At 41.7% G+C, this 23,345-nt stretch overlaps 1 protein-coding gene across 1 annotated transcript; it reads left to right on the forward strand.

The window, feature by feature from the left end:
- Positions 1-5,726: 5,726 nt before the first annotated feature.
- Positions 5,727-13,145, forward strand: SRSF3 (serine and arginine rich splicing factor 3). Its single transcript, XM_081795738.1, has 6 exons — positions 5,727-5,803; positions 7,393-7,600; positions 8,852-8,986; positions 11,197-11,235; positions 11,473-11,559; positions 11,713-13,145. The coding sequence occupies exons 2-6, from the start codon at positions 7,395-7,397 to the stop codon at positions 11,738-11,740; spliced, it is 495 nt and encodes a 164-aa protein (XP_081651864.1). The 5' UTR covers positions 5,727-5,803; positions 7,393-7,394; the 3' UTR covers positions 11,741-13,145.
- Positions 13,146-23,345: the final 10,200 nt, after the last annotated feature.

Consider the following 23,345-nt stretch of genomic DNA (forward strand, 5'->3'; position numbering starts at 1 on the left):
CCCTTTTTTTTTTAAAGTAATCTCTGCACCCAATGTGGGGTTTGAACTCATGATCAGAGATCAAGAGTTAGATGCCCTGTGGACTGAGCCAGCCAGGCACCCCTAAGTTAATTTTAATAATATATTTAACTCAAAACACCACAAAAGTATCATTTCAACATATAATCAATATAAAAACGAGATTTTTACATTTTCTAATATACTAAGTGTTGGCACGCACCCCAATGTTTACATCAGTACTATCAACAATAGCCAAAGTATGGAAAGAGCCCAAATGTCCATCAATGGGTGAATGGATAAAGAAGATGTGGTATATACATACAATGGAGTATTACTCGGCAATCAAAAAGAATGAAATCTTGGGGTGCCTGGGTGGCTCAGTCAGTTGGGTGTCTGACTTCAGCTTGGGTCATGATCTCGTGGTTCATGAGTTCGAGCCCTGTGTCAGGCTCTGTGCTGACAGCTCAGAGCCTGGAGCCTACTTCAAATTCTGTGTCTCTCTCTCTGTGTTCCTCTCCAGCTTGCACTCTGTCTCTCTCTCTCAAAAATAAATAAAGATTTAAAAAAAGAAAGAAAAAGAATGAAATCTTGCCATTTGCAACTACACGAATGGAACTAGAGGGTATTATGTTACGCGAAATTAGTCAGAGAAAGACAAATATCATATGACTTCACTCATATGAGGACTTTAAGACACAGAACAGATGAACATAGGGGAAGGGAAGCAAACATAATATAAAAACAGGGAGGGGGACAAAACATAAGAAACTCTTATAGACGGAGAACAGAGTTACTGGAGGGGTTGTGGGAGGGGGGATGGGCTAAATGGGTAAGGGGCATCAAGGAATATACTCCTGAAATCATTGTTGCACCATATGTTAATTTAGATGTAAATTAACATATAGTAAAATAAATTTAAATTTAATTTAAAATAAATATAAAAATATATACAAAAAAAATATACTAAGTGTTGGGAATCCAACATGTATTTTACATTTACAACACATGTTAATTTGGACTCAAATAGGGGCGCCTGGGTAGCTCAGTCAGTTAAGCATCGGGCTTCACCTCAGGTCATGAGCTCACGGCTCATGAGTTGGAGCCCTACGTGGGGCTCTGTGCTGACAGTTCAGAGCCTGGAGCCTGTTTTGGATTCTGTGTCTCTCTCCCTCTCTCTCTCTCTCTCTCTCTCTCTCTCTCAAAAATAAATAAACATTAAAAAGACAACAACAACATAGACTTCTTGTTTAAAAAAATTTTTTTTGGACTCAAATAGTTGTGTTTGTCCAGTGGCTGCTTTATTGGATAACACAGCCATGAATCAGTTTTCTGGTGTTCTCTGCCCTGTTCTGTTGCTGTGAGGCTGATTCTAAGCTTGCATCACTCAGCTCTCTTGTCCTCAGGTTTCCCAGGGGTTTTGGGCAACGGAAGGCACCACTGTAAGATATGGGACTGTGGGAAGAGAGATTAGTCCAGTTAGTTATTCCACCTCTAACCATCCCCTCCCCCCTCCTTAGCCCTGCCCGAGCCTCTGTAAATAATTACGTCTTCAGTTAACTCTTTGTTGAATGTGCCATCTGCTTGCTGCCAACACAGTCACTGAGCCAAGTAGTTAATGGACTATTGCTATAGCCCAGGCTCTTATTAGATTTTCCTTTGGATACTTGAAGTCAATCACAATATTTTAAGTGTCAATTCTTTTTTTTTTTAAAGTTTATTTATGTTGGTAGACTCAAGTGGGGAAGCACAAGTGGGGAAGGGACAGAGAGAGAGACGGAAAGAAGGGGGGGGGGTGGGGGGGAATCCCAAGCAGGCTGTGCACCACCAGTGCAGAACCCAATGTGGGGCTCAAACTCACAAGCCACGAGATCATGACCTGAGCTGAAGCTGGTCACTTAACCGACTGAGGCACCCAGGCGTCCCTAAAGTATTAATTCTTATACATATATATTCGTGCCTGCCCATAAGTAATATTTTTTCCTTTAAAAAAAAAAGTACTTAGTGAATAGTTAATGGGTGCATTTGAGAATCAGAAAAAAACTCAGGGCCATGGTTCTCAATTTGAGGTACTGAGAAAGTCGATGTTAGAGTAATTTTTGTGTTTGGAGTTTTTCTTTTTTTTTTTTTAATTTTTTAACATTTATTTTTGAGAGACAGAGCAAGACAGAGCATGAGTGGGGGAGAGGGGGGACATAGAATCTGAAGCAGGCTCCAGGCTCTGAACTGTCAGCACAGAGCCTGATGTGGGGCTCGAACTCATGGACTGCGAGATCATGACCTGAGCTGAAGTAGGCTGGGAATTTTTTTTTCTTTTTTCTTTTTTTTTTTTTTTTCTAGAGAGAGACAGACAGACAGATACTTGCTCTGTCTCTCAAAAATAAATGGTAAAAAAAAATTTTTAAAAAAAGAAAAACTCCAAACACAAAAATTACTCTAACACCGACTTTCTCAGTACCTCAAATTGAGAACCATGGCCCTGAGTTTTCTTCTGATTCTCAAATGCACCCATTAACTATTCACTAAGTACTTTTTTTTTTAAGGAAAAAATATTACTTATGGCCAGGCACAAATATATATGTATAAGAATTAATACTTTAGGGGTGTCTGGGTGCCTCAGGCAGTTAAGTGACCAGCTTCAGCTAAGGTCATGATCTCGTGGCTTGTGAGTTTGAGCCCCACAGAGCACAAGCTGGGGAGGGGCAGAGAGAGAGGACAGAATCTGAAGCAGGCTCCAGGGCCTGAGCTGTCAGCACAGAGCCAGATGATGGGCTGGAACTCAAACTGTGAGATCATGACCTGAGCTGAAGTCGGATGCTTAACCAACTGAGCCACCCAGTCCCCCTGGAGTATTTCTGTTTGCAAATGTCAGGAAAAAAAACAAAAAACAAAAAACAAAAAACCTAACTCAAGTGGCTTAGGCAAATTTGGTGAAGTGTTAGGAATGTATGCTACTAGGGAATTCCAAAAATAGAACTGGGTTCAGGGCTTCTTTAACTAGAGTTCCAGGGCTCTTTATTTCCCATCTCTCAGCTCTCTCCCTCCCTGTAGGTTGGATCCTCTAAGGGCTGCCTCTTCCCTCTAGAAAGAGGATGGCTTCCCTGGCTCAGGTAACCCACTAGTCAGAGGAAATGAGCACATCTCTGGTTGGCCTAACAGCAGGACTAGAATTAGCAGTTGACTGGTCTGATTGTATTACTCATCCATTCCTGAACTAATTGGTGTAGCGAGGGGGTGCTAAGAACTAGAATGCTTTCATGAACCCAACCACACCTGAATCAATGCCATGGTCTACCACGAGGAAGGTAGTTCCCCAAATGAAATCAAGGGATGTTTACTACAACGTATGATCTCCATTCCTTGTCCCTACCCACAAATATTGACATGTCCCTCTGACAGCTTCATGTGGTTCTAGAATCTGGACAAGAGTGGTTGATGATTGAATATATTTAAAGCAACATTAAAAATAATCCATAATTTAAATGGATCATTCACTTGGCTGTAGTTACCAGAAGGTGGAAAGTGTGTGTGGATGGCCAAAGGAGGTTCAAAATGTATTCTGGAATACAGCTGGAGGGATTAAGAGTGCTCCATTGAAAGATGCACGCTAGACTAGCATTACACTCACAAACCCAAAGACAGGAAAAATGGTGGGAATGGATAGGATATTCTTTGAAGAGTCAGCATTTTTTTGAATAGAGATTGTCAGGTGATCTTCGTACTTTCTTCTAAGTAATTAAATAATTAAATATGTTTATGTGCTGTGTGCCAGATTTGTTCCTAGGCCCTAGGAATGCAGGAGTGACCACCACAGACAAAAGCTGAAGTTCCTGTGAGAGGAGACAGCACATAACAACCCCGAAAGGCTGGTATTATTATCCCATTTTACAGAAGGAAATAATCCTGAGACAGGGTAAGAGATTCTTTGTTGGTTTTTTGTGGTTTTCTTTTTGTTTTTTTACATTTATTTATTTTTGAGAGACAGAGACAGAGCACGAGGAGAGGGGCAGAGAAAGGAGACACAGAATCTGAAACAGGCTCCAGGCTCTGAGCTGTCAGCACAGAGCCAGACATAGGGCTCAAACCTACAGAATTACGAGATCATGACCCGAGTGAAAGTCAGACGCTCAATCAACTGAGCCACCCAGGCGCCCTGGGGATTCTTTTCAAGACACTTTAGCAGTATGTAGTAGTGGGACTTTGATAGTCCAGATCCAGGACTGTCTCACTTCAAAGCCTTTGCTTTGGCAGAAGAAAATAAAATTCAAACCAGGAGAAAAGCTTACCCAGAGGAGGGGATCAAATCGAGACAACAGAAGTGAGCCAGAAGAGAGAAATATTTAGAGAAGGGAAGAAAAGCAAGAAGAGAAAGAGAAAGGGTATGCTAGAATCCCCCTTCACCTGGGAAACACCCCAGGTAAGGCCAGCACAGGTCCTGGCTCTTCGACTGTAGTTCCTGTCCCTCCTCTTTCCCTGCAGTATGAAATTCCTATTCTACGATGAGAAAACTAAGGCTCAGAGCGATTAAATCTTTGCATTCCACCCCCCACCCCCAACCTTTTAGAGCCACGAGATAAGGATTCAAAAGAAAATATCCGGGAGTGATAAGTAAATACTGGCATATCTTTTTCATTTTTGTAACTGAAAATACAAGGTATTAGTTTTCTTTTTCTTGAAAGCAAATTTAAATTTTAACAATAAGTCAGACAGCACTGAAGGGGGGGTGGGGGGAGTAGGGGCGTAGGTTTCACGACACCAGACAAACTTCGTAGCTTGACTCACTGTTCCAGAGAGGGAGGGGTTAGCGATTTTTCGAGCACGATTGCGGTATTTCTCTCCCAGTAGTGAATTATTCTTGAGGCTCTGTTTTCCTAGGAGGAAGTGGAAAACAGAGGAAGGTGTGAGTGGTCCAAGAACCCCAGCCCCACCCCCAAGTCGTCAATATGCAGGCAGGCTTTTCCCGGAGAGAGGCCAGACATACCCTTCCTGGCATTTGTTTGGGGGCCCGGAATTTAAACTAATTCTTTTCAGAAATTTCTTTTTACTGTTATTTGGTAAAGGTGAGCGTCCAGATGGCCTGGCCGGTCTCATTTGCGTTTGAGTTTCTATTAAACCTTTCAAGAGTCCGGGATGATGACGCCACCCTTCTCTGCCAAATCCTGCAGTTTGGGTGAGAGGCGGGAAACCAGCCAGAGTTGGGCCGACTTTCCAGGATCGGGCTTTTCCGTAGTGTAAGACGCGGGCGGGCACGATCTGGTGGCAGTTTTGTCACCCACAGCTCAGTGACCTTGGGAGCAACTCTGAAGCTCGTCTGTAAACACGATGCTTTAGTTCCAGTCTAACCGTTCTCGTGGACTAAGTAATAAGTTTACGATCTAAATCTTATTTGGGGCAAACGGCTCTATCAGCGTTTGGGAGTAACAGCAGTGGTGTTATGAAACCCTAGTGTATCTGGAGATGAGGGAGAGGGGATCGAGGGTAACTTGGAGGTCTGCCACCCGGAAACACCCGAGGAAGCCCCAGGCCTAAGGCGACTGGAGCGCGGCAGCGTACGTCTCCACGGGCCAAGCGGCACCGCCAGAGCGCGCTCCCAGCAACCGCGATTCTCGTTGAGTTGATGGCCGCTACGTCACAGCCTCCTCCGTCTCTCATTGGGCGAGCCCGTCCAATCATGTGACTTCAGCATGGCGTATAAATAAGGGCGAGGAGAAGGCGGTGGTCCGCCATTTCGTGGACGCCAGGTCAGCGAGAGCATCTGCGGGAGCCGGGCCGGAGGGGAGCGGGAAGCGGGAAGACCCATCCGAGGGTGTGTGGTTTTGAGCGTCTGCTTTGTAACCCAAGATTTCGGTAAGAGACCAGCGATTAAAGGAGTGCAGTGGGAAATGGCACTTAACAGGACCGCGGTGGGGCCAGGCCCAATGGCGCCAGGTTGAGACAAAGAGACGCCGCCGCCATTTTGTGACGTTCAGCATGGGGCGGTGGCGGGGGCTCCTGGCCCATCAGAGAATGTACCTCGGTCTCGAAGTGGAGGTGTTTATAATCTTCCCCTATCCGGGGGAGTGGGGGAGAGGTGGTGGTGGTGAACTGAGAAGTGGGATAACCCGAAAGTTGAGGCGGGATAGGGGGCCGCTAACCGAATTGTACTCCGGGCCGCGGCCTTTCAATTTATGGCGCCTTTTTTCCCCCACCCCCACGTTTTCTTCGGAAGCTCAGGATTTTTTTTCCACAGTCACTAATCAAGGCTGGACCTTTCAATCCATGTTACGTGGTTTGTGTAGTCACCTGTATTTTCATCTTAATTTGACTTTTTACAGTCTTACCACTTTTTTTTTTTTTTTTTAAACTGATCGGTCTTCCTTGAGCCACACTGTACTTGCAGCAGCTTACCTTTGATACTTAACTCCTGAAACTGCTCACAGCGAAGTTAAAAAAAAATCTCCAGCAATGGTTTGGTCTCAAGACTCCTGGGTACAGGGTGGGGTCATGCAAATAGGATGTGTCTGGACTAGTTTTTTTAATTGGATAAGCCCCGAGTGAGCAGAACGTGGTGTTTATGAGAAGCCCTTAAGCTGAGTTATTGGGTTCATTACTCTTTGCAATTGAATCTGTCCTACAAGTTGGTTAGATTCGTTTTGGAAGTGACTTGTACTGAAGTTCTAGCAAATATAAGCCCCCAAAGTGCAGTAAATTTTTGCACTAACAAATCCCCCCTGAAATTAACATAAGCTTCGTTTTAAAGTGTGCGGTTAAGTAGTATTTAGTACATTCTCAGTGCTGTGCAACTGTCATATCTGTCTAGTTCCAAAACATTTTTGTTACCTCCTAAGGAGACCTATTCCCATTAAGCAGCTGGTCTCATTCCCTCTGCCCTCTCACCCAGCCTCTGTTAACCATGAATCTGTCTCTGCGTTTACCTGTTGGATATTTTATATACATAGAATTGGAATATGTGCGCTTGTGTCTGGATTCCTAACACTTTAGGAATGAAACTGGTTAAGGTTTTAATTACACGAAGACACAGTAGTATCCCTTCGGTTATTAGGTTTGGTTATTACGTCTCTAGGATTCGGTTCTGCACAAGTTACTCTACCTTAAGTGCTTTATCTTTGATATTAGTTATAATAATTGGTAAAGTTACTAACTGCCCAGATTGTAATGCTTCTTCAGTGCTTTCCACTCCCCCACCAATTTTTCCAGGAGGCATTTTTCTTCTTAATGCATTTTGTGCTGGCTTCCTGGTAGTTAGAGGTACAGATTAGAGAGAAATGGGTGCTTCAAGGGTAGTAATTGTTTGGTTTTTAGTGTTTCAGCATTCTTTTCTAAGGATCTTTTTTCACTGTGTAGGTTTATTGGGTAAATGATTAACATTTCGGGTAATTTTTTTTTTAATTACAGAAATGCATCGTGATTCCTGTCCACTGGACTGTAAAGTTTATGTAGGTAATCTTGGAAACAATGGTAACAAGACTGAATTGGAACGAGCTTTTGGCTATTATGGACCACTCCGAAGTGTGTGGGTTGCTAGAAACCCTCCCGGCTTTGCTTTTGTTGAATTTGAAGATCCCCGAGATGCAGCTGATGCTGTTCGAGAGCTAGATGGGAGGTAATTTAATGACTAATGCTGATGACAAATATGTTGCTTGTGTTTTTTAATGTTTAAAATTCCTAGGTTATGTGACTTTTAGATAGCTTCTTGGCTGTCTGAAGTTAATGTTACTGGAGACTTAACATACGCCTCTTCTGCAAAGAAAAAGTTTTACTGAAGATCAATAGGAAGTAACTTTTTACTCAAGTGGCCATTGAAGAAAATGTTTAATGGTCGATTCTTGGTGGATGTTTGCATCCAAAATGTGGTTGAAGCATTTTAATCTAAACCTTCCACAAAGTTGTCACTTGTGGTGTCACCTTTGAATTGTTTCTGAAACAATTGTGAAATCAGATCTTTTCAAGTAAGAATGGCCACAATCCGATAATTCTCATAGTTGGATAATGGTTGCATGGGCTTTATTGTACCATTATCTTTTATGTGTTTGAAATACTTACGAAGTGTGGAATATGTAGCTGTGTTTTGTGTGTTTAGTGTCCCATTAATGGCTGGTAAGTAACACCTGAGTTTTAAGAATGACCAGGTGCTGCCCTTCTCTCCTTCCTGCTTGTTGGAAAACCATTGGATTTCAGGAAACCAGGGGAAATGGTTAATCTTTAAGATCCAAAAGTTAGGGGATCTGAGGGTTGGCTGTAAAGCTGTAGAGAAGGTCATTTATCCAAGCAGATGGTAGAAACACATTTTTCCAGGTTCCCACCTCTTAATCGCTGGCCCAATAAAGGTGGTTTCTCTGAACAGATGTGAAACAAGAGGTGTAGGATAACTTTTTTCAGACTTTCCTCAGCTTCAGTTTCCTAACGGGTCAGCTATTGTGTGATGATTGAGGGGAGATGGTGATGTAAAATGGCCAAAATGCTTTTGTTCACTGCTGTTGGCATGGAGAATTGGGGTTATCTGGGGAAGAGAAAGACCAACAATCTAGTAACATCAAGATCAGTAAACAAGTTCTGGGAGCTTGAAGTCCCAGCAGGATGTACAGATGAACTGGTTCTTTGAGGAAGAATCCAAGGTTTTCACACTTGTAACTTAACAAATTAACATTGAGCCCAATGATTTAGACTGGCTCTAACAAGGCATTAAAGCATAAGGAAGTTGGTTTTCTTTATTAGAAAAACTTGTTTTGCTATTAAGGATTCTACAGATGTTTCAGGTGTGTAGTTTACAGAAAAGGCTAAGTAGGAGTGCTTTCTTTTTGCTTTAGTATACACGGCTTTGCTCTTTTAAATTTAGTAATGTTTCTTTCCTTAGAACACTATGTGGCTGCCGAGTAAGAGTGGAACTCTCGAATGGTGAAAAGAGAAGTAGAAATCGTGGCCCACCTCCTTCTTGGGGTCGTCGCCCTCGAGATGATTATCGGAGAAGGAGTCCTCCACCTCGTCGCAGGTACTTGAGAGCGTGTTTAGAGGTATTGGTGTAACGGAGTAGCTAATAGGAGCAGGTATTTCTCTCAAAGTTTGTTGGTGGGTTTTAAACTTTGAAGAATCGGAGGTTTTTATGAAACATTTGCTGGGTGTAGTTTGGGGTATGTGAGTTGTGCTGAGTGTTGGCTTTTGTCTCTAGGTCACTGTTCATGTTGGTAGTCAGTAACTTCTATCTTGGATCTATCTTCTAGTTCATCTTCTAGTTGCATCTTTCCAAGTCTTCCCTTATACTTCAATTTAGGCCTTTTTCCATTTCTTGACTCCATAATGACAAACATTACATTCAACTCTAGCTCTTCACAAAAATGTGTTTTCTATTAGCACGATTGTAGTATTTATCAAACAGGCAGCTGTTGTAATGTTAAAACTGGTAAAGTAGAAATCATTCTGAAACTAACTTAAGTCACTGACCGATAAAGGGGGCTAAAAAAGTAATCCCAGTCATCTGTTCTTCAAAACCAAATAGGAGAGATTTCAGTTTTTTTATAATTGAAAATGGCATCATTCTTGGACCAGGCAGTATTGTCTGGATGCTAACTCCACATCTCCTCCAAAATAGTTTCTATAGGACTTAATTTACCTCTTACAGGTGAGTGAAGTCCTTCTAGGAGATAGGAGTTCAAAATCTTGCCCCTTTTGCTATTTTGAAAAACAAAACAACACACTGTTGCCCATCATAATAAAGAGTATTTGTTAGCTAAATAGATGGTTGTACTGATGGCTTGTTTTTCATTTTTTTTTTGTGCTTTTTGGTCCATCTATTAATAAAAATGAACCCCGTTACAGAGTCACCATCATGTCTCTTCTCACCACCCTCTGAGTCTGCATTAGCCAGTCAACTAGCCCTTTCAGCGTCATGTGACCAGCGCGCCCCATTCAGCTTGGCTGGTGTCGTTTCACATGACCCAGGCATGGCCAGTCGTCAGGTTGCACCGCCCTTTGGTTCCCGAGCATGCTGTTTTCTCTCAGCCTTCTCTCCAACCTTAACCAAATCGGCAGCAGCCACCTCGACCGCCCACACATTCCTGGCCAATCAGCTCAGCTGTTTATTTACCAAATGTCTTCACAACAACTACAGCAGCAGCCTTCGGCTAACAAAAAAGCAGGAAAAATCCACAACACCCCCTTCGCCAACCAACTAAATCCAACGCAACATCTGGCAAAACCTTTTCAGCAAATTCTTCCTGGCCGTCAGTCCGGCAGCCTCACCTCACCATTTCTAGCTTGTTGAAACCCAAAACTAGTAAGTTTTTCCTGCTTATACAGTTTACTGCTGGTTAAAATAAGGAGTAAGCGGCTTAAAGTAATTCTTTTTTCTGGATCAAAGGCTGGCTGTGCATAATTGAATGGTAACGTACATATATATTGCTTGAATAAAACTTTTAAGGGTGATAGGGAACTCATAATGTAACTAGACCTTCAGGTGAAACTTATTTGCATGTGTGAGATGCCAAACTAAAAATTTTAATAACTCCTAACAGATTTAGCTTTCTTTTCTAGCAAAAATTTGTTGAATCCTATCACCTTTAAATGGTTTTACTAACAGTTTTCAAATTTTAAATTTTGGGGGTAAAGTGGGCCAAGCTAAGGTAATTTTTATAAGCCTAAACACACTCTTTAATGTGACGATCACAAATGCAGTTCTAATGTAGCACTTAATGGCATCAGTATTTACACCTAGCGCGTTTTCACAAAATTACACTATCCACCTGGTACCTAAGTCTTGTCATGGACTTACAGGTTTGCATGGGTTCCAAATACTGGTTTATGGTACTGTTTTTGGAACTACTTGTGGGACTATATTTTGGTGTGGTGTTTGGGTAGTGAAGTTAGTTTGACATGAAGTTTTGCATTGGACAGATCTGCTGTGAAGCATTCTTTGTTAAAGTGAATCCATGGTTGGAATACCTGCTTTTCACTTGAGCTTTTGGTTCCTTAATCCTTCTGTGCCTTTTTTTCTTTTCTGTTTTTTTTTTTTCTGTTTTGGTTTTTTTTTTTGTTTTTGGTTTTGTTTTTGGTTTTGTTTTTTCGGTTTTGTTTTGTTTTTGGACGATGGGTGCCAGTTCTTCGGCACATTCACTGGGCCCAACAGTGAAATTGAAAAGTTGGGAAATGCCTCACGCCATAAATACTAATTGACAATTAGCCTAATTTTCCTGTTTCTGCTTTTAGATCTCCAAGACGGAGAAGCTTCTCCCGCAGCCGGAGCAGGTAAATAACTACCTTTTTTGGCCACTTTCAGAAAGTCATGTTTCTGCTGTTCCTGAGCTATGTTCCAAATGATGTGGTTAATGGTAAAAGACTGGCTTTAGTAATGAAAAAGTAGCATATAGAGCCAGTGTTAATAAGTTGCACGAGTGAACCAGCTTTTAGTTTTTGAAGACGACTTAGGATATTTGTTGTGCATAATTCTGAATGGCCCTATTTTTCTTTTTCCTCTGGTTTTAGGTCCCTTTCTAGAGATAGGAGGAGAGAGAGATCACTGTCTCGGGAGAGAAATCACAAGCCGTCCCGATCCTTTTCTAGGTCTCGTAGGTAAGATTTTTGATGACTTGATCATTTATAAATAACTTGTTAAAAAGAGAAGGTGATCTTAGGCTGTTTTGATTTTTATTTTTCCCATAAAAACTTTATTCCCTGGTTATGTCACTGAGTTATGTATGTAACTTTTGGTTTTCTGTCTTTTAGCCGATCTAGGTCAAATGAAAGGAAATAGAAGACCAGTTTGCAAGAGGAGTGGTGTACAGGAAATAACTTCATTTGACAGGAGTATGTACAGAAAATTCAAGTTTTGTTTGAGACTTCATAAGCTTGGTGCATTTTTAAGATGTTTTAGCTGTTCACATTTGTTTGTCTCTTGGAACAGTGACACATAAAGATGTAATTCTCTATGATTTGAATGGATCATATGAGGCATGTAATATTAAGAGTTGTTACTTTACAATGTTCCCTTAAGCAAAATTGAATTTGCTTAGAAGTTTAGTCTTACATAGACTGATAATAAACCTATTAGCTCCTGCCCAGTTAAAGCTTGACATTTCATATTATGAAGACAAAACTGGCAAAAATTGAACAGTTTTTCCATAGCTGAGATAGTGTGCATGCAGCTGTAATTGAACAGTCTTTAAAAGCTGCTGTGAACCCAAGTCAGCAGCTAAAAATTAAGCTGCACTATTAAACTAGGTTAGAGGTTTAAAATAAAATGAATCCTAGTTGTCTTCGTACTGGGCAGAGGTGGTCCAGTTGGTGTAGAATTGGAAGTTTCAAGAAAGTTTACTTTTGCTTTAGGTCATAAGTTCATTTTAACAGGATTGCTGTGTATGAACACACAGCTCTATATAACATTCTCTCTTTGGAAATTTGAAACTATTCAAAATACCAGTGTCCTGCCAGTTTAAGGGTACATTGTAGAGCTGAACTTTGAGTTACTGTGCAAGATTTTTTTTCATGCTGTCATTTGTAATATGTTTGTGAGAATCCTTGGGATTAAAGTTTTGGTTACAAATTGTTGTTTAACCTGAAAGCCTGTTTTTCCTTGCAAAACTAAAATCTGTGAGCTTGGTATCAAGTCCAGGTATAACATTCCTATTGGAAGCCATACTTATATTTTCTTGTAAAGTGCTTTTGAATTAATAAAATATTAGCATAATTGTGTAATAGTCGAACCCACTATTACCATAGTTCTTCTTGTCCCATGGAAATCTGTTGGTTACACAAATCTTAAACACAATTGAGGCTGAAGGGAATTCTTGGTGTCACCTAAGTGATCATACTTAACCATTTTTTAGGAGTAGGAGCCAGTTCAAAGAGCGTGATACTCCGTGACCAACATCTTAAAGTATAGCAACCTGGTACATTATAACCCAAAGTGGCCCATAGAAAAGGCTTTATTATTAGCATGAGACCTTCCACAAAGCTTTAAAAATTGCTTCCATTTTATATAATTAGAGGTGTTGCATGGAAATTCTAAATTGATCCATTATGATGTAAATTTCACTATATGGTTCAAATGTAACGGTGCAGAATTGAATATGGAGGCATGCATAACCTTCCTCTTAGAAACCCAGAGGAGTTGTAATTTCAAATTTTTGTGCGATTAGATTAAATCATAATGCAACTACCTTGTGGCTTAGTTTCCTTAAATGTGCTACTTAAAGATAGTTTTGGAATATGCTATACTGACTTTCTTTAATTTGAAAGAAGTCACTGCATTGAGTTCAGTCTGTAAAGATACTTTATAAGGTGTAGGGAGGGCCTAAATAAATTTCCAGTGGTCCTTACTAACCTTTCATGCAGATACCAACAAAGGAAGATTGGTGTCACAAGGTAGAATTCAGATTTGGGATGAGCCTTCTTATAGAAGATACTTAACGACTCTTGATGTACTGGGAGCTCTGGCTTTGGGCCTTTTGTCTTTTGGCATTTCCTCATAGCGTTTTAAAACTTGTTCAGAACAAGGCAAGATCCTAAAGGTCATGGAAGTAATATGGTACATCACTAATTACTTCGGACATTGATAGGGATGTTTTTGGCAATATACAACTTGCAAAGTCCTAAATTGGATTTCTGTAAAAAGGAGATAGGTCATGGTTATAATGTGGCTTATACAGAACTTAAGATAAAGTTGATCTCAGGGAGTTATCCTGACTTCTAGGCCAAATTTGCAGTCACTTTAACCAGAAGCCCCAGCAATTTTATGGCTTGTGACAAAAAATAATGGAGGATAGAAACTGTTAAAAACCTTATTGCACACTTAGCTGTGGCCATTAAAAGTTCTGGCTACTCTAATTGCAAAAATTAAGTTTCATTAGCCAACTGCGTACTGTGTCCTGAATGGAGGAGTGTAATACTGCAAGAGGTCAGTCACAAAAACTGACCTCTTAGTGTAGTGACTGCAGGTGTTCCCTAGAGGTCACTGTTAATCCTGGGTGGTAATTGAAGGAAACAGAAGGATTGTTTTATGCTTTTTCAAAATGATTATCTGTAGTTCTCACTTAATTGTGGGCTACTTCTGACCTTCATGTCTTAAGCAGAAAGGTGAAGATAAATTAGCCAGAGAAATTTGAATTTTATCAGATCGTAGATACCTCTTATCTACTGTTTATATACTTTTAATATTTCCTTACAAAGGTGTGGTCATTAGATGGCATCTCTTTTAGTTGGACTCACCTATATCTGGATGAGAAGTCCTGCTTTTTTATTAGTTAATATGGTTCATATTATTATAATTCTTTATCAGGAATGGTGTTGATCATAGAAGTTTTTTAAAATATACACAGCCTGTTGCCAGGCTCATTTGCTTTTTTAAGAGTAAGCACTGTGTTACTTGGAAGAGTTAGGTGATAAATGTCCCTGATTAAGACCACTGGTGTAGTACTTTTTATTTTCAGAATTCTCAACACAATTTAGTTGACAGATCTAGTTGGTGGTAATGTCTTTCAGTTGTATATTTTTGTACTAGACTTCTGGTTTTTCTTTTTCTTTTTTTTTTTTTTGAGAACAAAAGACTTCTGATTAAAGTAGCTGAAGAAAAACTGGGTTGGAGTATATTTTTATCAAAACAACTGATAGTGTTGAATTCAGTTTTCTGTGTCCTCACAAATTTTCTTCATCCTATTAAATATTCCTTGGATACCTCAAAAGAATTCAGTTGTACAGCACACTTGGGAGGTTCTGAGAAGACGACATTGAAAATTTGTCTTTTGATAAACCTAACATCACCTGCTTGATTTTTTTTTTTAAATTGGGATTGCAGAAATTCATGATACAGTTTTTAGACTCCTTCAGTATCTCAGTTCTTGTTAATCCTTCAGAACATGTAACAGCCAAAAAGTTTCCCAAACTAACAACCTGAAATAATGTGTATAATACTACTTTACTTTTTCTTCCATTCTATGTGACATACATAACATTGTATATTAAGGATTGTTCTACTAAAGTCTTAGAAATGGGGTCATTTAGTGCCTTTACTACAACTTTTGGTGCAGGTATATACTTGGGTTTTGAGAAAGTGAAACTTTCTGGAAACGTTACTTGCTTCCTAGTAATTTGGAGAGGTTCTTCTATGGAGAATATTCTTTGCAGAGCACAGTTGAGCTCTTCAGAAAAATAGTACATGGGCGATTTTTACTGCTTTTATTTTTATTCTTTAATCTCTATTACTGATAAGGGGCTCAAAGTCAAGTCCTGCCCTCTACCCACTGAGCCAGCCAAGTACCCTTAACTCTGCTTCACCTGTAAATGGCACCTTTGTTTCAGTATGTATCTCACTGAGATTTCATATGGGGCAAGTTACTATCCTTCCAGGGGTGGGTTTTTTGTTTTTTTTTTTTTTAACCATCCGAACTGCAAATTAAAGCCAAGGGGGAAGGTTGCTTAATGCTAATAGCCCATTCCAGCTGGCTCTCTGCCTCCAGAATTTCTTTATAGATAAAAACTTTAAACAGCAACAAAAAGATTCAACAAGAGTGCTTTACAAACAGTTATAAATTGGAATGTAAATTTGTCATTCAATTGTTTTTGTGTCCTACTTTTCTTCTATGGTAGTCCAAGACCCAGGGACTTTGTGGAGTGGGATTCAAGGATACACATAGTAGCTCAGTATCTAGCAAGTAGTTGTTTGACCTGAGTTCAAGAGTGAGACCTAAGCTTCACTAATTTCTTAGTGTTTAATCCATTTTAGGATGACTTGAGAGCTATTGGTTGTAGGGCTTCATGTGGCCTACAAGAAAGGTTTTTGGACATGGCATGAGGTGCAAATCTTTAGTTGAGGGATCTTTGAAAAGTCCCTTAGCAACAGAGGAAAACAAGTGAATTGGATCAGATGGCAAGGTGTTGGGACTAAAAGTGGAGCTCATAGATAAGCAAAGGCCATAAGGAATCAGGTGAAGAAATGAGTACCTTAATCATAAAGTAGGAGTTGAGGGTGTAAGCAATTGAGTGTGCAAACTGCATTAGGGTTTGGAGGTAAAGGATTCTATAACCATGAATTGGAAGTAGTTCCAAGTCAGGATTTTTGACTTCTTTTGGTTGTACTACCAAATAAACGGGTGTGGGATAACTTGTTCATTTTCCTGGCTGGACGCTGAGAAGTTGATTGATGTATCAGATTGCATTAATGGCTGGCTCCTACATTCCAGCTGTCCGATTCAACGGGGACAAGAAATTGAACTGGCAGTCCTGGTCGGACTTCAGTTGGCAATGTATATAACTGTCCACCCGACATGAAATTGACTCCCCAGGAGTGAGGTTGGGAGCAGAAGCTGCGTTCTTTGTGGATAGTAAGGAGTGGATGAACACACCTATCATTTGGAGGGGCTAGGAACCCATGCTTTAGAGTGCTGGATGCTTTGGTAAGGACTCTTGCAGTGGTCAGGAAAGAAAGTTTTTTGAGTACCACTCTGCTGAACATCGTGCGGGGCCTTTTTCTTATGTGATGTTGAACCACTTGAGAGGTGAATAACAGGGAAGAAAGTTCTCACACATTCCTCATCCTACTAAACAAGTAGTGTATTTATAACCCAGGCCAGCCTTGACTCGAAAGCCCTTGTATTCCGTTCTACACCTTAGCTTTCTCAACCCGTTCATAAGCTGCAATTTGTCATTCAGTTGATTGTCAGGATTTGGGGCTTCTCGCTCTTTAATCTTGAGAGCGCAGGGGAGGGGCAGAGAATCCCAAGCAGGCTCTGCACTGTTAGCATGGAGCCCGAAGTGGGGCTCAAACTCCCGAACTGAGATCGTGGCCCGAGCCTCAAGAGTTGGATGCTTAACTGAGCCACCCAGGTGCCTCTGGGGGCTCTCTTTTTAATTGCAAACATATTCATGGCAAAACGTGTAAATTGTATGTGACCTCTGGTTTTTTTTAGAGGTAACTTGGTAAAAGGTGTGTGTTTCCCCCCCCCCCCTAGAAATTTAGATACATGGGATGAACCAAGTACTTATTTTGAGAGGGACAGCGTGTCTCGCATCAGCGCAGAGCTGGATGTGGGGCTTGACCTCATGAGCCAGGAGATAATGACCCGAGCCAAAATCTAAAGTCAGATACTCAACCGAGTCACACAGGTGCCCCATGATGAGCAAGTATTAATACAGCAAGAAATGCTAACCATGTGTCCAGGTTGTCTTTTTTACACACCTGAAGCCTGCATATTTGAGGTGTATATACTAAATGCAGTACATGCTGCCATCTGAGCAGGTACCAAAAGCAGTCAGCTAAGATTTCTTGCAAAGGACCACTGAATGTCCATGTTGTCCTTGTCTGTGGAAGACAAAGCTGTACATCGTGAATAGGTTGACACTGATGTGTCTGAGTTCGTTATTCACCTTGTGAGTGGTTTGAAGCTACGGGTAGTTGCTGTGGCTACTCTGGTCTAGTCTTAACACCACCCTAGTTTTAACTCTGGAATGTGAGCAACACTGGTGCATGTGGCATCTTATAGGCAAGGAACGGTAAATTTTGGGGCCTTTTAACTTTAAAAGCTTATTTTTGAGAAAGTGCAAGTAGTGGCAAAGAGGAAAAGAATCCCAGGCCAGCTCCACACTTGTCAGTGCAGAGCCTGATGCAGGACTGCAACGTATGAACCATGAAATCATGATCTGAGCTGAAGTTGCACGCTTAACTGAGCCACCCAGGTGCCCCGTTAACCATCAACCTAATAGAGAAAAATGCACAATTTATTTTTAATGTTTATTTTTGAGACTGCAAGTGGGGGAGGGGCAGAGAGAGGGAGATGCAGAATCTGAAGCAGGCTCCAGGCTCTGAGCTGTCAGCACAGAGCCCAACACAGGGCTTGAACACATGAGCTGTGAGATCATGACCTGAGCCGAAGTCGGTTGCTTAACTGACTGAACCACCCAGGTGCTCCCCTTTCTTTCTCTCTCTCTCTTTTCTTTTTCTTTCTTTCTTTCTTTCTTTCTTTCTTTCTTTCTTTCTTTCCTTTCTTTCTTTCTTTCTTTCTTTCTTTCTTTCTTTCTTTCTTTCTTTCCCTCCCTCCCTCCCTCCCTCCCTCCCTCTTTTTTCTCTTCTCTTCTCTTCAAGTGGACTCTTCGGGAAAACAATGCAGGCGAATTCCTTGGCTGGACAAAGCTATTGCAGATTCAAGAAAGCACCTTCTCTGGCTTCAAAACCAGGTGGTTCAAGTTAGGAGTCTATTGTGCAACATTTCTTATTTGCTTGGGGGAAAAAGCAGGCACATCTCAATGATTGCTTACATTTTGACAGTGGACTTGTTAATTAAAGCTATTTAAAATTTTTTTTTAATTTTAGCAGGGAGAGGGAGAGACTTAACCCAGCATGGAGCCTGCCATGGGGTTCTGTCTCATCACCCTGAGATCATGACCTGAGCCAAAATCAAGAGTCGGATGCTTAACTGAGCCACCCAGGAACCCTGATTAAAGCTACTTCATTGTCCACTAGCAGCTGCAGTCTACTGACCTGGAAGAATGCTCCATTCTTCAGATGATTATGATTAATTCTCAACAGATGGATGAAAGGAAAGGTTAAGTTCTTACCATGTGCCTCATCCAAGACTGGTTCCTAAACCAGGGCCAACTTTTTGGGTTTGATGGCAGTTGACAGGAAGAAAATGATTAAGAGAGATGATTAGTTATAAGGCAGATGTGATCATCCCACTTTATTGAGATTGAAGTACAGAGACGGCTGGGCAAGTTGTCCAAGGTTGCAGTCCAGTAGTGATTGAGCTGGAAGGGTGTAGCGCAGGTTGCAGGACCAGGCGTGGGTTAACTGGAAGGGGTCTTAGAATCCATAGTTCCAGTGTTACGGCTAGAGGTGAGAAGCTGAATTTGCCCAAGGTGACAACAAGGATACGTTGGCAGAGCTGGGACAAGGACTGCCTCAACAGCTAATCCAGTGCTAGTTTCAGGGAGCATCATAATGTTAAGGCCTTCAGGCTTTGAAGCCAGTAGTCAGGATTGGAATTCTGGCTTCCTTGCTTCTAGCTCATGACTTTGGACCAGCTGCATAATCTCTAGGGTTTCATTTTCTCATCCGAAGAACAGAAATAGAAAACAACTGCTTCCTGTTACTATCTTGAGAATGTAGTAATGTGACATATATGTGTCACTCACCATGTGATGATATACTGCTTAGTTAGTAATAGCCTCACACTTGTATGCAGTAAGTACCCAAGGAATGACTTTTTAGTGAAACTGACTCCTTTATGGTGCTGGGTAGGCAAGAGTGCCCCCAGTTCATTCTTCACATTCCCCAGTACATACTGACAATGTGTTTCTACTGACCCTGGTCCTTTACCAAGTTTTGAGTCTGTACAGTTTGAAGGAATGGACTTCAGGGGTCCAAGGTTAAGAGAGACCTCTGTGGTTAAAAGGATCTGGGCAGATTTCAAGAAAGGAGCTTCTGAAGTCCTAGGGATATAGGGAGGTGGGTGGGAAAGATAGGATGAAGGGTTAGAGGAGTGTTAGATGGCTCTTTAAAAAATGGATTTTCAGGGCACCTGGGTGGCTCGGTTAAGCATCCGGCTCTTGGCTTTGGCTCAGGTCACGATCTCACAAGTTTCATGGGTTTGAACTGCACTGGCAGTGCAGAGCCTGCTTGAGATTCTCTCTCCCTCTCTCTGCCCCGTCCCCATTCACTATTCCTCTCAAAATACATAAACCTTAAAAAAAAGGTTCATCTCTGGCATCAGTTAAGAAAAAAATACGGGTTTTCAGGGACGCCTGGGTGGCTCAGTCAGGTGAGTGTCTTTTGATTTCCGCTCAGGTCATGATCTCATGGGTTTGTGAGATCAAGCCATACCTCATACATCGGGATGGATCCCTGCTTGGGATTTTCTCTCTGCCGTTCCCCCACTTGCAAACACATGCATGTTCTCTCTCTTTCTCAAAATAAATAGACTTGGAAAAAATAAATAAAAATGGGTTTTCAAATTAGTCCAGTCTGGATTCAGATTTCCATCTTTTGGCTGTGTGCCTGGGGCAAGTCACTTATTTTCCTTAATTTCTTTCTTGTAAAGTTGGGGATAACAAAACAGACCTAACATGGTATCATTGATGAGTCTGTAGGTCAGTGACTTTCCACTCTTTGCCTACATATTGGAATCACCTGGAAAACTTCTGAAAAATCACTAACACCTGGACCCTGGTCCCCAGAAGTCCTGATACATTTTATCTGAGGTGGGAACTTGATGTCTGTACACTTTAAAAGTTCCTCAGGTGATTCTAAAGAGCAGTAAGGATTAAGATCTACTGATCCCACAGTCGTCCTATTGGTCTATTTGTCTTTTCCTTACCCCAGGCCTCCCTTGTATATGGAACAAAGCCTATCCATGCCCTTGGCCTGGGATCCTTCCCACTGGCCATACCCTGTGCCCATCCCTGTTCTTGCCTCTTAATCTTGCAGGGAGAAGCAGCTTCTGTAGAGAGGCTGTGGGGCTGGACTGAAAATCCAGCGTCCCTTAGGCACCTGCTCTGGTGTGTCACCTATCAGCTGGATGAGATTGTTGTCACCAGAAAATGGCACTTTGCTTGAGCCTTCTTTCAGCACATTCACAGTGTTGGTGTTGGGGATATCCCCCTTGAGCAAGGTGTGGAGAGAAAAGGTAGACAATCAGACGGAAAGGGAACTCAAATTATTGTATGCTGAGCACACGTGTGGTGCTTTTTCTCATTACCAACTATGATATTGGGGTTATTATTTCCCATTACTCAAGAAGCTTAGATAGGTACAGTAAAAAATAAAAAAAAATAAAAAAAAATTGTAAAAGATCCTTGACTATTTGAAAGTGAAGTCCATTTTCTATGTTCATTATAAAAAAAAAAATCAAGATGAAGCCTTAACTAAGATTAAAAAAGGAAAGCATTTTATTAAAGGTATGTATTTCTTTACGAAAGTCAGGTGTAACTGCCAGAAGACATAAGTCAGATGCTTGAACCTGCTTGAAACCATTCCATACTTGCCTTACAGGAAAATGAAAGTGAAGGCACATGTAGACACCAGAATAAAAACTGGAGCCAGGAAGTCATGAGAGATTCGTTCAGACTTACTTGAATATGATAAGAGGTGGGGGTAAGGATAACATGCCAAGACAACACACTGATGAATTGGAGAAATGAAGTACACACAGTGTTCTCACGGATGTGCTGGGCCTTAACACTGTAATGTCAAAAATAACTTCCTTATCACATGGAGTAGGGGGAGGGGAGTAAATGATGAGTACCTGTCCCCTGGGTTTAGGAGGTTTTTAAGTGAAATGATACATGCTCAAAACAGTTCCTGGCACCAAAATATTGTGTATTAAATAGCACATATCCCTTGATAGAAGAAGAGGAATAACTGGAATTAGGAATTAGGAAAAATTGAGTAGTCTGAATGCACAGGGCAATTCAATTATTTCTAGACAATGTCTTTATTCCATTTACTCATTCTCTTTAATAATGGCCTTATCCAGGCACCTTTCATACTATGTACCTGACCCATATTGACCCAGTCCCACGACATGGGCAATCTTTTGTGTGCCAGACATCTAGTATCTCTGTCCCCTTCCCCTAAAGCTGGTTATGCTCCGTGACCAATGGGACAGTCCTAAAAACACCACATCAATTCCCCAACCACCCACTAGGAGGCATTACTACCCCATTGAGAATACTGGGCCAAATTCTTTGCCTGAGGTCACACATTTATTGCATGGTAGAACTGAGACTTCATTGATTCCAAAGTCTTTTCCACTGTGACGATAACACGAGAGACAGTAATAAAGACAATAGAATAGTGAGCGCTCCTTGCACTCATGTGTCGATGTTTTGGTATTTTAGATACACCTTCCACCAGTTCACTTAAACCTCACCACTTGAGGGAGGTTCTGCTATCACGTTTTGCAGATGAAGAAACAGAGGCTTAGGTCCAAGACCATGTTAAGTGTTTTGTATAGAAGAGGTTGTACTTGAGCTGAGTGCTGAAGAATGGGATTTGGGTACAAAGCTAGTTATATAAAGAAAAAAGCCTCGTGTCAAAGGCAAGAGGTTTCAAGGTTCTCTGCGGACTAAGTTTAAGACCCTATGAATTTGTCCAGGGATTAGAATTGGAGATGAGTGGAAAGTCCGAGCCAGAGGAGGAATTAGAGGTTATTGGGGATGGTGATTTTCAAAGGTGAAAACTAGCCCAGTGTATTTTTGGAAAGAAATCTTCTATAAGAAATATAAATTGCATAAAACAGTTTAGATGATATTGCTATAAAAAGTGTAAATTCTGCTGGATAATACTGGCTTATAAAGACAAGAAAAGTAATGTTTTGATGAATGCAGTCTTAGATTGACCTTAGAACCCATTTTTTCCCGTATTTTGGTCATAGAGAGAAGTAAATACAAATGATTACATTTTTTAACATGTTGCAATTCCAGAAGTGACAGGGAAGTCTACCCCAAAACAACCTAAAAGCACAGATTAACTTCAGCATGTTAATATGCACATGGTTGAATAGGTTTTATCTTTAACAAAATACTTTAAGAAAATCGTTCGACCTATGTGTATATACTTTAAACACAAATGTCTGCGAGACTCGTGCAGCACGGATGAGAAATCCTTCTGCTGCCCAGCCCTTTACTCCACACTTGGAGGGCCTGAAGTGAAGGGTTGTGGGGGAGAGAGTCGCTCAGATGCATGGAGCCCAGCTGGAGCCATCTCCCGGCCCTCGGCCTCCTGACTCCTGGCCCAGAGCTCCTCTGAGTGACCAGCCATGACATCTGGTATGGCAGCGTGCCGCCGCCTGGCTGTTCAACCCCTCACCCGAGAGGGCCCTGGCCGCTTGCCCATCTCCCTGGCAGATAAAGCCTCAGACAGAGAGCAAACAGTCCACGGCTCCAGGAGTCGGTGCAGGTCAGATTCAGGCGGTGGTTTGTGTCCCTGCCAGCTTCGAGGCGGTCCCCCGATCCTCTGCTCCACTGTATCACTTCCTTACTGTGGCCAGGTTGGAACTCTTGAGCAACAAACAGGCGGACACCTGTGGGTGGAAGAATGGTACCGGCTCTTTTAAGGAGGGTTTTCTGGGCCACAGAAGGCCTCATCTTACCCATTCCCCTGGGCGGCTCAGACATTGCCCCATCAGCCTCGGTTTCAGTATCAGGGTGGGGCAGCGTCTTGGGTGGGGCGCTGTGTTGCCAGGGTGCAGACGTGTGTGTGTGTGTGTGTGTGTGTGTGTGTGTGTGTGTCGGCGGCAGGTGGTGACTCTGGAGCTTGGGAGAACAGGTGGGCTGCCTACCCCCGCCCCTCCACGGGATTTCAAAAGCCCCATTGATCAGTATTTGCCCTTTGAAAGAAGCAGTCTGCATATACATGGCAGGACATTTCG

The sequence above is a fragment of the Panthera onca genome, chromosome B2 (assembly GCF_046562875.1).
Source record: "Panthera onca isolate mPanOnc1 chromosome B2, mPanOnc1 haplotype 2, whole genome shotgun sequence".
Classification (NCBI taxonomy): Eukaryota; Metazoa; Chordata; class Mammalia; order Carnivora; family Felidae; genus Panthera; species Panthera onca.